At 44.4% G+C, this 14,487-nt stretch overlaps 1 protein-coding gene across 5 annotated transcripts in view; it reads left to right on the top strand.

Annotated features, from left to right (window-relative positions):
• The window catches only part of SMARCD3 (SWI/SNF related, matrix associated, actin dependent regulator of chromatin, subfamily d, member 3), an 85,202-nt gene extending 74,483 nt beyond the window's left edge, over positions 1–10,719 (top strand). For all 5 annotated transcript variants that reach the window (XM_053941323.1, XM_053941329.1, XM_053941316.1 and 2 more), the window contains 4 exons: positions 2,818–2,953; positions 5,020–5,142; positions 6,419–6,520; positions 6,618–10,719. In XM_053941323.1, coding sequence (XP_053797298.1) covers positions 2,818–2,953; positions 5,020–5,142; positions 6,419–6,520; positions 6,618–6,671 — 415 coding nt within the window. In that variant the 3' untranslated portion in view covers positions 6,672–10,719. The remainder of the gene's footprint in view (positions 1–2,817; positions 2,954–5,019; positions 5,143–6,418; positions 6,521–6,617) is intronic.
• Positions 10,720–14,487: the final 3,768 nt, after the last annotated feature.

Below are 14,487 nucleotides of genomic sequence, written 5' to 3'. Positions count from 1 at the left end.
GGGCAGGGGGAAGTGTTGAAAAGGTAAAAGGGAGAGAAAGACAGTATAACGATGATGATTAACAAAATCCAACACTACGAGCAATACAGATGAAAACTATTGCTCACCACCAACTGACTGATGCCCAGCAAGACCTGAGCAGTGAACACCTGCCCCAGTTTACTGCTCAGTATGGCACCACATGGTTTGGAATATCCCTTTGGTCAGTTGGGTGAGCTGTCCCAGCTGTGTCGCTTCCCAGCTCCTTGTGCACCCCAGCCTCCTCACTGGTGGGCGGTGTGAGGAGCTGAAAAGGTCTCGACAGGCTGCAAGCAACGATCAGCAATAACGAAAATATCTCTGTGTGGCCAACCGTTTCCAGCACAAATTCACAAAACAGTCCCTTACCAGCTACTATGGAGAAAATTAACTCTATCCCAGCCAAAACCAGCACACTACTACAGGGAATTTTTCATCACTAGTGATTGTAATGTATGTGCTCATAATTCAGATAAATCCTCAGGCCTGCCTTTTACAGGAAGATCAAGTACATCACAATTTTTCATTCTAGTTTTATAGGATATGCACAGGGATAGAAATGTGAAGTGTTCTAAACTCATTCAAGAAATTATAATATTATTGTAGAATCGCTCTCTGGGCACCAACAACCTTCCTTTTTGAAGAAAAAGAAGAAACAATGCAATGGGGTTGAAGTAGACATAGAGATGCTGGTAGAACTCAAATCTTACCTGAGCTCAAGCTAGAAGTGGAGATTTTCTTGAGCTGCATTCCTAATTGCAGCTGACACACCTGGAATCAGAGGTAAAAAGAATAACCTCTGTGGGATTTCCATTTCTGCAAAGAAGCGAGACATCTTCCACACTGTTAAAGAACACAAGCAGACTGCAAAGCATAGCTCTCCGATATTCTTCTAGTATAAACAGGCTATCTCCAGCATCCCCCTTTTTGACTACTGTCATGATTTTCTAAAAACAAATTTCTTATAGCTCTTGCAGCTTCTCCTGGCAGGTCTGTGCTCCAGCCCCCAGCATCCTACTGAGCCTCTCCGGGCCTCGCTCCAGGGTGTCACATCTCTGTGGTCCTGTGCCCACCAGTCCAGATCCAGTTTCACCAGCGTGGAGTAGCAAGCAAGGGCCTCTTTCCTGGGCTTGATGGCAAAACCTGTGCTAATAGAGCCCCTTTTGCAGCTGACCTTTGCTATGGCTGCCTTACCCCTCAGACTCCTTCTGCACTGTTGTCTGTCCCTCAGGGTGCCCAAGCCCTCTCCTGCCAACCAGTTTTCTACCCCACTGATGCCCACCTGTCCCCCTGCACGGTGTGATTCTCTGCCAGGAGCAGAGCTTTTCCTGTGCTGAACTTTACCGTGCTGAAGTGCCGTCCCGTTTCTGCAGCCTGTCAGGGTCCCTCTGCACAGCCCTGCTGCCCTGCCTGACTTGGGCTCGGGACTCTGAGAGGCCTGAGGACAGGACTCAGCCAGGAGCAATGGTGCCAAAGACAATGTGGAGCCTTCTCTGTGGCTTTCGACATGAGCGGCAGAACCAGACACGGACCTGGGTTTTTCTCTAGCTTTCCTTCTGCTGCTCACCTTCTTGCTGGCGGCCACAGCATCACAGATTCTCAGAATGTTTGAGGTTGGAAGGGACTTCTGGAAATCATCTGGTCAAATGCCCTCCCCTGCTCAAGCAGAGCCACCTGTAGCACATTGGCCACAGCCGTGTCCAGATGGCTTTGGAGTGTCTCCAACATGGGACTCTGGGCTGGGGGAAAGGCAGATGGGCTTTGAGGGTCTTACTGCAACTTGTGCTATTGCTTGGTCACCCTTTGTCGTGACCAAGGACGCTGGCATTCCGCCAGTGTCCAACTATGACACCCTTACAGTAAAAACATGTTTCCTGGTGTTCAGAAGGAGCCTTCTGTGCTTCAGTTTGCATCAACTGCCTCTTGTCCTGACCACTGAAAAGATCCTGGCTCTATCTTCTTTAAACCTTCCCTTCAGGTTTTGGTAAGTTCCCTCCCCATCAGCCTTCTGTTTTCTAGGCTGAATAGTCTCAGACCTCTCAGTCTTTCCTCAACTGTGAGGTGCTTTAATGCCTTAATCATCTTCACAGACCTTTGCAAAATTCTCTCCAGTAGCTCCATAGATCTCTCTTGCACTGGGAAGCCCAGCACTGAACACAGTACTAGAGGTGTCCTCATCAGTCTTGAGAATAGAGAAGGATCACCTTCCTCCACCTGCTTACAACGCTCCTAATGCAATTCCATCCCTGGAAGTTCTTCCGCTCCCCCAAGTCAGTCAAGCTCAATTACATCCTGAGCAATTTTTTTTTTTTTTTTGCTATCTACTGCAGATGCACACAACCCACACATTTGACAGGTAGGGTTGAGAAGCTAGCGTTTTTATATTGCAAGTGACAGTGACTGAAGTCTGATTTACCAACTACTGCGCTGAAGACTGTTTTCTTGTTAAGAAACTTTAGTCTAACAATAAAGTAAATGTTAAGTCTAAAAGTTGGCAAACTAAAGATAAATTTAGGACAGGACAAGCCAAAGAATGATACTGGTATTTAGTGTAACAGGTCTCAGGAGGATGTTAGAAATTAAATTTGATAAAAGCTCCAGCTCAAAAGTCTTTGAAATCTGACTGACAAAAGATGAGAGAATATACTAGAATAGGAAAATATATAAAGATACCCTGTTCTTACACTTTCTTCACAGCATCTGCAACAGGTTTTATTGAAGAGTGAATTCTGGGCTAGTTGGAAACTAACTCTGATTCATTATGGCAGTTCTCATGATCTTGTGTTATACTCTCCATAGCGTTGACCCCAACGATCAGAAGAAGACGGCTTGTTATGACATAGATGTAGAAGTTGAAGACCCATTAAAGGGCCAGATGAGTAGTTTTCTTCTCTCAACAGCTAACCAACAGGAGATAACAGCATTGGATAACAAGGTATTAGCTCAAGAGTAAAGTATCCCATGGTACATGTACTTATTGTGTAGCTTGACATGTGTTTGGTGTCATGTGTCAGAGAGTAATATTGTGAGACGGGGACTTGTTAAGGGCATGTGTTTTCAAGCCAAATGCAGTGGGAATACATCAGGGTGAATGGCATTCCCACTTAGGATTTGATCCAAGGCCTGACATGGTTGTTGAGGTGATAGAGTTTCAGAGGTGGTATACTGAGTCTCCTGATGCTTGAGAACCACCTGAACTGTATGATTAACTTTTTATTGAGAGGTCGTGATATCTTGCTAAATTGCTAAGCCAAAGCTAGGAGAATCTCATACTCAGGTGTGGGGTTTGTATTCATAACTGCAGAGTGGCTCTCTGCATTAGGTGGAAATACGGAACATGCATGGCAGGAAAATCACTTGGACCACTTTGGCAGTTCTAAGTGTTAGTGGAAGAGGATCATGTGCACTTCAAATAATAATATCTGTCTTAAGGCAGTGGTGGGTTTTGCAGGCTGTTTTAGGGATTCGTGTCCTAGGGGCTGTTAGCCAGTTCTGGCGTGTTCCAATGGCTGATTTGAATCAGTAAGGGATAAACAAAAATGCCTTCTCAGAGCAAGGCCCAAGTTGTCTTTGTTTACTGCTAATACAAACAAGTGTGTTAAACTCTGGTCTTCATGCAGTTTTAAAAGGGGTCTGGGCACCAGCAATGCAATGCATTCTGGTAACTGTTGCAGTGTCTTTTCTGTTATGGCTCTTGAGGACGGTCTTTTTCAGCTGCTCAGTCAGTTGTTTCCCAGCCTATATAAGCTTGCAAGCAGCATGCATAGTGTTATTCTGTTCCCGGTCCCGCTCACCTTTTCCCCTGTCTGTGTCGCCTCTTTTTTTGAATATTTGCTACAGCACAGGGCAAACTGTGATCAGTGAAGTTTCTGAAGTCACTGCTGGGTGAATGGGCATGGGCTGCTCCTGTTACCCTCTGTGCATCACATTGCTGTGCTGCCATGGAGTCCCCTCCTGGGAATTTGGCACATGTGGAGTTCACTCCGCACAACTACAGCGTTTTCCCAAAGAAGGAATGATTTTAAGTTGACAGCAGCTCTCTTCTCTTAACGTACAATGTAGTAGCTACACTGGTGGCCTTGATGGCATAACCAGATCAAGGGATGATTATTTTCTCCCACATGCTTGGTCACCTTAGCTGTTTTGGCAAAAGAGATGAATACATGAAACTAAACAAGATAGGTTTACTATTTCAAAATAGAATGTTAGAGGGACAGGGCAGCAAAAGTTTGCTTCTGTGTGTGTCTATGTGCAAATGATTCATGAGCTGTCCTCCCGTTCATACTTGATGACTATCCATTATAGGACCTTGACTCCTCCTCAGTCTTCATTCTTCCCCACTAGCTAAGATTTCTGCCATAGTATTTCTAAAGATATGATTAATTTTCTATAAACCTTCCATAATCATGATTTCTCATTGTTCACGCTCTTCTTTTTGCAGCCATCGTGACTTTTACAGGCTTTCTCTTAAGAAAAATCTAGAAGTCATGGCTATTCATTTGACATGGACTTGATCAGGAAACTGCTAGAGTTTTTAAGGATTACAATAGAATATTGAAGATGTGATCACGATGGTAACCAGGGGAATAACTGCTTTCTTGCACTGGGCACTGCTTAACTGCATATTTATGTAGCACCTTTCCTCAAAGATCCCAGTCTTGGCAGGCAGAGTGATTCTACACAGGAGATTATTACATTGTGCAGTGACATGGCTTAGTTCTGCATGCCATGCAGGAGTTCAGTGCAGGAAGTAAAGGAGAATCCTGTACATACTTGTATTGCAGAAGTACAAGTGAGACCAAAATGTAGTGGCAGGATTGCAGTTAAGCTGCTACTTTTTGAATTGAAAAAGCCCTAGGAAGGGCTGCACAAGTCTGTGGTGTAGAATTGTCACCTTTGTACATTACCAGGAGTACAAAGACAGTATCAGAGCTGACCTGATGGTCATTGGAGCATGGGAGGAATTAAAGAATATCCGCTTTGGTTTTTTTTTTCTGTCAGATTCATGAGACAATTGAATCCATAAATCAGCTAAAAATACAACGTGATTTTATGCTGAGTTTCTCCAAGGATCCCAAAGGATACATCCAAGACCTTCTCCGGTCCCAAAGCAGGGATCTTAAGGTGAGCTAAGATTTGAAAAATCCATTGAAAAATCTTAGTGGAACCAGAATGGAAGAATTTTATCTAAATGTGCATAGAGTGTATAGCCAAACATCTAGGATGGATGATTGGTGGAAGGCAGACAATGAGTGGACTACTACAATCCCAGAGAAGATAGGAAAGATAGTTTAGGAAAGGAAAGATAGTTTAGGTTGGGGAAAGGTAGTTTAGGTTGTATTCCGGTTCCATGAAACAGTGGTGTTTCATGGGAGTGGTAGGTCAGTTTGTGGCCAGACAGTAAGTTCAAAATGCAGGGCCTTGTTGACATATTCTGTAAATTCAAAGCTGTGTAAAACTCAGCAGGAGCATCCTATAGTACGAGAATACAATTTGGGTGTTGGTTTATGGTTTAATCTTATCAGCTGTCCTTGAGCTTATATTTGAGATATGCAAGAAATCAAATGTAAAGAAGTTCAGTTGTTTGACAGCAAAAATTAATAATTTGTTCCTCATGGTTTCACATTTTTTGTCTTTAGCTGACATGCCTCTAAATCAGTTGTATTATTGAATCCATTAAATTGTTTTAATAAAATCATTGTGTCTTTCTTATATAAATGTCTATTGTTAACTAAGTAGTCTTCCCAAAATTTACTCTTAAGATTATGGTTATTACTATTTATATTGTATTCAAAGGGGACAGGCATCTGAAAGCATGTTTAAATAAAGCAGACTTTGACTTGAGGATCTTAGAAACAGAGGTGCAGTGGAGCTTCTCTAGCGATATACTTGGATTAATTGTTCAGAGTTTTCCCTGACTGAGAACTAGTCCCATAAGAGCCTTTTCTGTTAAGGTGCTGCCCTGCTGGCAACAGAGTTCTGATTCCATAACACTGCTTTGCGAAATATACCAATAACTATATTTACCTGTGATTATGTGATGCTGGAGACATAGTCATCAGAATTCTATTTTTTGTAGAACGGCTCCAACCCCCTGCTGCCCTATCCCTGGAGGCAGACTGGACAGGGCTTGGAGCACCTGACCTAGTGGAAGGTGTCCCTGCCCATGGCAGGGGGGTGGAATGAGAGGAGCTTGAAGGTCCCTTCCAAAGCAAACCATTTGATCGTTCTATGATCCTGTTTTGGCAGTAAGCACACATTGTCCATTTGCTTTGGGCTTTGAGAGCAGTTCTGACTATTTTTATGTGTAATGTAGATAAATTTTCACTCTGGGCAAATCTGAAAGTTTCTCTATGTAGTAGAAGAGCTATGGTGAAAAATGGTTTCATTTTTGTCACAGGTGATGACTGATGTGGTTGGAAACCCAGAGGAAGAACGCAGAGCTGAATTTTATCACGAGCCATGGTCTCAAGAAGCTGTGAGCAGATATTTCTACTGCAAGGTATGAAAGAAATATCCACACTGCTGACTAATGAATGCATCACTTGCCACTGAGCAATTTAATCTGCTAAACTGTACAGTGTGTCTTTTTCTTTCAGATCCAGCAGCGCCGACAGGAATTGGAACAATCTTTGGGAGTGCGTAACACATAAGTACTGCTCACAAAATTCCATTGGCATCATGACCGCCAAACCAGTGGACTTCTCAGTGTTACTTAGCTCACTGTTACACATGGACCTGCTTCCTGACTGGATGAGAATGTGCCGTCAACACACCAGTCAGAACACCAGCTTTAGAGTGACCCTTGAAAATCTTGCCCAGGGCAGGTGTCAAACCATTCCAAGCCAGAGACAGCACCATACAAGTGCCAGTGTGAAAGAAGACTAAAGGTTCACTCATCAACGCACATTGTTAAGTTTTAGTGGAAAGTTAGACACTACATAGCAAATCCTAATGGGCTATGCTTAGAATCATGGTGGCACCGATGGCGGAGGTTGAGATAGGTGTTCTGGGAGACTACAGATTTAGAGAAATAAATGAAATCTTACCCTATGGTACCCAAGAGTCTCAAACAGTAACTTATCTGGAATTAGGCAAGATAGTCTTTCTTTTAGCTGTGGAATGCTTTATATTGCTGGATAGAGTTTTTATTTGAGCCGGACCAACGCAAGAAGCTATCTCACCATCTGAAAGAACAAACTAGGAGCATTTGCATCCTGGAACGTAGAGCTCGTCTGGAAGAAAGACATATAGTCAGGCCATCTCTTCTGCAGATACAAATAATTTCTCTTCCCCTTGTCCTGGCTGTGAAAAGTAGATTGAATCACGTCTCACTAGATGGGTATGATCTGTACACTGTACTGAGAGAAAGAGGATCATTCCTGGGATAAGAGCTTCTTATGCATCCTTAATATCACTGGTATTAGCAACACATGAGGCATTCTGAGAAAACTAAAAGAACGTCATGGTGCTTTGCTGATGCCTGCCTTGAACACAGCAGATATTAACAATAAGTATATATGTAAAATACCAGATTATTTAATGTTTCTCTGTGTGCCTGTAGGGTTCATCACTGAAAATAACTTCGTAATTCTTGGTGTAGAATCCAAAAAGCTTAACTTAATGTCACATGGTAGTTTTTTCTTTACTTCAAGATGTTAACAGAGTCCCTGGATTGATCTCACATTTTGATCACAGGTGAACTGCCTCTTACTAGGAATTATTTAGCTCTCCCATACATGATACATGCTGGTTATTTTGGATGCTGTTGAGTTATAAAGCACTATCAGCCTTAAATAGCACAGAGAACATATCCCTTGGAAATCATCTTCTTTGTAAATGTATGACAAATTCAGATAATGAGAATTTACAGAACAATTTCTTGGAAGCAGGGACATCTTCCTTAAATCCTTCCCCTCCTCACTTTTTGTAGTGCACAGATGAGCTGTAATAAAGGCCTAATATAATTTCTACTCCAAAAAGCAGCTGCCGAAGTATAACTGTCCATTTGATGTGGCACTCAAGATCCTCTTCTAGGTTACTCCTTTTCACCTCCTTTCTTACACTTCCTTGGAAAGAGAATCAAATTTGCATGTGGTATGGAAGGAAGGCAGCTCTTCTGAATAAATGCGTTTTTTTCTCTAGTGTTGTGTTTTCTGCTGTCTTTGCCAATTTCTCTCTTAGTTTGACTTAAAAGTTTCTTCTCTTCAGTCACAGAAGAGATAGTCTTCTCTTTACCACTTTATTTAATATCTTTGTTTTCACATTAATAGTGCCATAGCTTTTAGTCCATCCATTGTGTTCAGAGATGTCTTGGAAAATTTACTTTTGATTGAATTTATGTGATGGCAGTACTCTCCCACAAAACCTGTTGGTGTGAGAAAAAGTACGGCAGTACTTAATGGTCTGAGGCCTTTTACTGGGAATGGCTTGACTTGGCATTTTTCCCTTTTGTGTTAACCCCTCTTTTCACAGTAAAATGTGAAATCCTGCAGTCTTAAACTGGTTATACTGAGGGACTGTGAGGTTGCCACAGTGATGGACTTGCAACGTTATTTAATTTAGGACTCTGCTAATTGGACTACAAACAAGCATTCTGAGAAAAAAACAGTGGGGGTCATCTGCTGCTGTGCTTCCATATTTGTTATGCTGCTGTGTCCATTGTGTGCATGCTGCTCGGTGTATAAAACTCTTGTCTGTATGTGGCAAACAGAGCAGCTACATTCAGGGATATGCTCAGTCTGCAGGAATAAGAAATACAGAGAAAAATACCAAGGATATGAGAAGGGCACGGGACTGAGATAGATGCCTGCAGAATGTCTGCCGGGGAATTCTGGGGTTTGAGAGCCTTCCCGCTGAAGTGGCAGATACTTGAGAGCAATACCAGCCATTTGCCACAGCTGACAACATACTGGAGTCCAGCCTGGTTTTAGAGTCTCTGTAGAATTAATTGGATGGATCTGGTTCCAAGTCTCTTTCAGAGCAAATTAACAAAAGTAATACGGTGTTGGTGCCAGCGTTCACAACCACATCACTGAAAGCTGAAGCTCTGTCAAGCAGCAGTGTTATATTGAAATGGGTGTGTGCATGAATCAGCCACTGAAGATGGCACTGGAGATAGCAGTCCAGAATCTAAATTCTTGCATTTCACTGTCTATAAAAAAAGACTGGTCACTACCAGTGAGTCTTAGGACTAACTGTCAGGTGTCTTTCCTTTGGTTAAACTGGGATTTGAGAGTCTGATGCCTTTTTCCTATGTTTGGGAGCTGTTCAGGTCTTTCACTGAATCAGAGAGAGAAAAATTTTGTCCTTTGTTCCACAGGTGCAGCTAAGAGCTTGCTTGTTTGCGAAACAAAACTTTATTTGAAGATAAATAATGGAGCAATACTGGAAGCAACTAGACCAAGTGTTGTTTGAGCACTGAAAATGGAAGGTAGTGGCACTGAACAGGCAGGTAATTTTGGCAGACTGTGAATGAGGAATTTATTTTAAGTTCAGGATGGTTGTCTTTTTGTGTGTATAAAAGATGACAAGAAGATGTTTTGGGGTCTTCAGTTGCCAGCATACAATACAAATCTATGCATACTGCAAAAAAACATTCTGTCCATAGAAGTAATTCATGTATAGATGATAATATTGATTGTTAGAAAATACGGCATCAAACTAGGAAAGAGTTCAGTGGAATTCTGGAGTACCAGTAGTAGGGAAATGTATCTTGGAGCAGAAGTGTTGACGTGGCAGGTTAGAAACAGGCAGACTAAAAACAGGGTTTTTTTTAGTCTTCTGGGTTGTTGGCCATGAGGCAGGAATCAGATCAAATGTTTCTTAGAGATTGAAGGGGAAGCAAATGTTCAGTTGTGGAATAAAGAGCAGAATACAACAGGGGGAAAGGAAATTTAAAAATGGGGCAGAGTATGACTGAAGCACCAGAAAGACACAGCATAAGATAATGTGCAAATTACTCTTGGAAATAGCACAGCCCACGTGAGTCTGTGCATTTTGTGTGCATGTGTGTATGCAGACACACACCGTGTCTCTCGTGGGAGAGACAGTCTCGGTGTGTAGCCTAGGAAGTGGGAGGCAAGGACAGAACCAAAAGTTTTGCAAATAATTTTGAGACGCGCTGTCAAAGCATTTTCACTGTTACCAGCAGGGATTCAGTTGTTCAACATAGCAGGGTTGGTAGCTGTAGTGCAGACATCGTCTTGGCTGGCAGGTTTTTTGCACCACATTGTTTAGAACTTCCCCTGTGGAAGCCAAGTGAAAATATTAGTATTTAAATCAATATTTGTTCATATCCTAGGGCTCCTAATTTTGCCAAAATGCTAATCAGGTATTTGGGGGTTGTTGGTCTGGTTTCATGTGGAGAACTCTTTTAAGGCAATGCAAAGAGATAAGGAGGGAAAGAAGGCTCTTTTTTCCTAAAGAAAGCCGTCTCCTTTCTGTAACTGCTCTGTTGTTTAATAGGATGTGTCTGTTCTGCCAGATCCTGTATTATAAACATCTTTTCCAAACTCATTGAAGAGAGGAACTCCATTTAAAAAATACAACAGTGGGTTTTGTGAGAGTGAGCAAATACATGTATAAAGAATAAGGGGGAAGGGAGAGAGACTCCCTCTACTCTGTAGCCACCATATCCATTGTATGATGCCGAGTGATTCATCAAAGAGCTTTTAACAATAAATACTTTGTTTCTTTGTATCTCGTGCACTAATCTTACGTATCCTAATGAAGTCTCGTACCTTGGTTTCTTTCTGGTCCTGATAATGAACTCTAGCTTTGGATTTCTCTTCACTTGTGAATGCACACATAGACATGCAAACATTTGCAGGTTTTAATTGGATTTGATAAAGGTAAGAACTGTGTTGCCTTAGATCTTACTTGTGAATTCCTTTTTTCACTAGATTCCACCTTCAGCCATTTCCATACTCAATAAGTGAGAAATCTTTTCCATTGGAGAGATCTGGCTCCTCTTCTGGACAGCCTAGAGCTAAAGCTAGGATGCTGAGAGGTGGTGTAGGAATTACAGTCACCATCTCCACTGTGGTAGCAAATAGGTGGATACCACTTCTCTACCACTTCTCCTTAAGTTCTGCTTAAACAAAAAAATCAAATGGAGTTTCTCCTACTATATGCAATATGTCATTGTAGTTCCAGGTTGGGCCAGGAGCTTCTGAAGAGGAGACTTCTGCCCTCTGTCCATTGTCGATGTGACAGGGAATATTGTTTTGCTCCGGAGTGGCTGGATGGAGCACGGGGACAGTTGAGGTTGTCAGCTTTAGAGTTTGATTGCAAAAGTCACTGAAAAAAAGAATGATGACGAGGTTTGTCAAACTGGTGCCTTCAGACCTCACTTGACATATTTTGCTTTGTGTTGGAGGTTGTTGTGTATTTGCACTTGCAGAGAATGAATGTCCCCTTCCAAATTCAGCCCAGAAGGTCCCAAAGGCTCTTACTGGGAATATTTCTTCTTTACTTTCTTTCATTTGTGATAACATAATCTCCAAACTGCCAGGAGAAATTCCTTAATTTTTCCTGGAGAAAACCACATGGCACAGGCAGTTTGCAACGAGACCAGGATTGTGTTTGGAGAAGAGAGTGCAGTGTGTCCTGACAAGCTGTGCCTGCCTTATTCTAGGTGGGTGCACTTATTCCAGGGGAAAAAAATGTACTACGCCAAGTCTTTTTCAGTTCTTTGACCTAGAAAGGCTCTTCCTGGCACACAGGGAGCAGATATTTTTTCCTCACATGCTCGGACTGGACTGGGACTGCTCCCCAGCTGAGGAATAATTTCATTTTTCCAGAAGGAAGCGGGAAAATCATGGACCTCCACGTAAAATGGTTGGAGAGGAACTTGGAAGAAGTCTTGAAACTTGTTTATGATTTATTCTGGTCTGGCATTTGCTCCGTCAATGCCCTCAATGTCCTAAACCTTTGCACTCCCCGTGTGAGGGCTGAGAGGGGCTCGGCGCTCGGCACCGCCGGCTCCGCAGTGACGCCCGCGTGGGCACTTCCACTGCCCCGCGGGAGCGGCTCGGGAGCGCCGGGCGCGGGTCCCGGCTACGGCAGTGACGGGAGAGGGTTGCGGTGACAATGGAGGAGGGCGGGAGTTGCTGTGGCTGCAGCGAGGTTGAAGATGAGCGGAGAACGACGGCTCCTGGGAAAAGCCCCCGCGGGGGGCGGCCCCGAGCAGAGCCGGGTGGGAGCGAGCGGCGGGGGCTGCGCGAAGCCGGGGAGGCGCTGCGGGGCTGGGGCCGCCCGGCGGAGCCTCTCCTGGAAAACAAAACCTGCACTTTCTCCCGCCCCGGCCCTGGGGCGAGGGGCAGCGCAGCGGAGGGGAGCAGCACCTGAGCAGGTAGGGCAGTGCTGTGGCCCAGGGATGATGCGGCTGGGGCTGGAGGCAGAGCTTGCAGGCTTCTCACATTTAAATGAACGTGGAAAGCAGGCAGAGAGGTGGTACAAAAGCACTGTGCTCGGGCAGGTGAGACATGACTCAGGGAGGGAGTCGCTTTCCTGAGCTCCTGAAGTTCCACTTGTTGCCTCTCTCAGGAGCAGTCGTGAGAAGTTTCCCGTTTGGTGCTGGGCTCCAAAAGGAAGGAACCTGAAACTGCTTCTTCTGATAAATCCCTAAGTGTGGGAGGTCACATGAAGCTCACTGCTGTAGGCAGCCAGTAACTTTCACGGATATTTTAACTGTTAAAAACGGTGACTTTTATTTCCTCTAGGCACAAATGACTTGGCTCTCCCTTGTAGGATTCACTGAAACGTGAATTGCAATCCAGAGCATCTCCAGGCTTCTGGTGCTCGGGCCTGTGGCGTTTGTTGTGTAGAAAACATCCCAGGCTGCCCGCCCCGGGTCTGGATGTGCATTTCTACAATTCCTCAGAGTGGGAAAAGGCCAAGAGGGTGGTGGGAAGAGCTTTCTCCTCAGCTTGGGCATCCTCAAAACCAAAACTTCAAGTTTGGTTTTTAAATGTTTGTTGTCTTTTCTTCCACAGCCCAGGGCTAAACTGGAGAAAAGGTGGAGACAGTGGCAAGTGGGACTTCCCTGTTTAGATCCATCCTGGAATTCCAGGTTCTCCCAGTGGGTCTGTGCTGCCTAAAGGAAGGAGATGCTTGGAGTACCCGTTTCTCCACCTGTTAAGCTTGAAGAGATATTGAGCGTGAAATTGCAGGGAAGCTGCACTTGTGTAGTGACTGGAGGAGAAGCGTCTTGCCCGTCATCCCCCCAGCGGCATGGGCTGTGGTTTTTTCCCCTCTGGGTCCTTGTTTCCCTCTGTGTCTCTGTATCCCTCTGTCCCTGCCATGTGTTTGGCACTCTGTCTTTTTCTCTGTCCTTCTCCATTCCTCACTCGTGTTCCTTTTTATTCTCTGTGGCTCTATGGTGCTCCTCATGCCATTGTTCCTCAGGGGCTCCTTGTGTCCTCTTCCGTTCTTTTTAAATCCCTCTCTGTCATGCTGCCCATCCCAGTTTGGTGGGTTTTGTTTGTTTGGGTGTTTTTTGTGGGTTTGTTTGTTTGTTTGTTTGTTGGTGTTCGGGTTTTTTTAATTTTTTTTTTTTAATTTCATCATGCACCCAGTTCTTTCATTTCTTCCTATGTCCTCTCTGCTTCCACACCCTCTCTCTGCCCCTCGCCCGTGACAGCGAGGCTGGGCAGGAGCTTCAACCCTTCTGGGGGCTGCCCCCCTTTCTCGTTGCGGCAGAGTCCCTTTCGCGGGGGATGTACATGTGGAAAGGAATGGAAGCAAGTGCTGGGCTGCTGTCCAGGGCAGTTAAGACTCGTTCTGTGCCTTCTTTGGGGGCCAGGAAAAAGGGGTGAAGACTCGGGGCTCTGGTGTCATTTGGGGCACCCTAAGGTCCCTAGGAGAGGGAGGCACGCTGCGGCGGAGGAGCAGGTGGGTGGCGAATGAGGGGGGGTCCTGCCGGGTGCCGTCCCCCCGAGGGACCCAAAGCTGCCCCAAAATGCACAGGAAGGGGGGTGTGTAGAATACTAAATCCTGTCAAATGTTTCGTTTTTATAGGTATTGGTAAAAATAGGAAAGTATTGCTAAATTCATTTGGAAAGAAACCCCCTCTCTATCCACTCATTTGTATCCAGGGATGTAGGAAACTCTGACTGGGCATGGGTAGTAGTTTTGAAAATAATGCCATAACGTTTTGATCTAGGAATGAACCAAGCAAGTGCCCTGAAACCATCAGAACAGCTGCAGGGGCTGAAGGGAATAGAAAGGGCGCTCTGGCACCTTTTGCCTCCATTCTCTGCCAGTCCCCAAAACGTGTCGCAGTCCCGTAAGAGGCGTTTGTCATCCAGACTGCCAAAATGAAGACCTGTAAAATCCTAGCTCTGCCTTTTGTTTAACGTGTTTTTATTTCATATTTATGTCATCACAGAAAGCAAGGAAAGGAGAAATGTGACTGGTTCCCACTATTGCTGTGTGCAGGCATTTTGAAAGGCTGGTGTACTTATG

This window comes from Vidua chalybeata, chromosome 1 (assembly GCF_026979565.1).
Source record: "Vidua chalybeata isolate OUT-0048 chromosome 1, bVidCha1 merged haplotype, whole genome shotgun sequence".
Taxonomy (NCBI): Eukaryota; Metazoa; Chordata; class Aves; order Passeriformes; family Viduidae; genus Vidua; species Vidua chalybeata.
The sequence above is the reverse complement of the archived record's forward strand: the minus strand, read 5'-3'. Positions and strand labels throughout refer to the sequence as shown.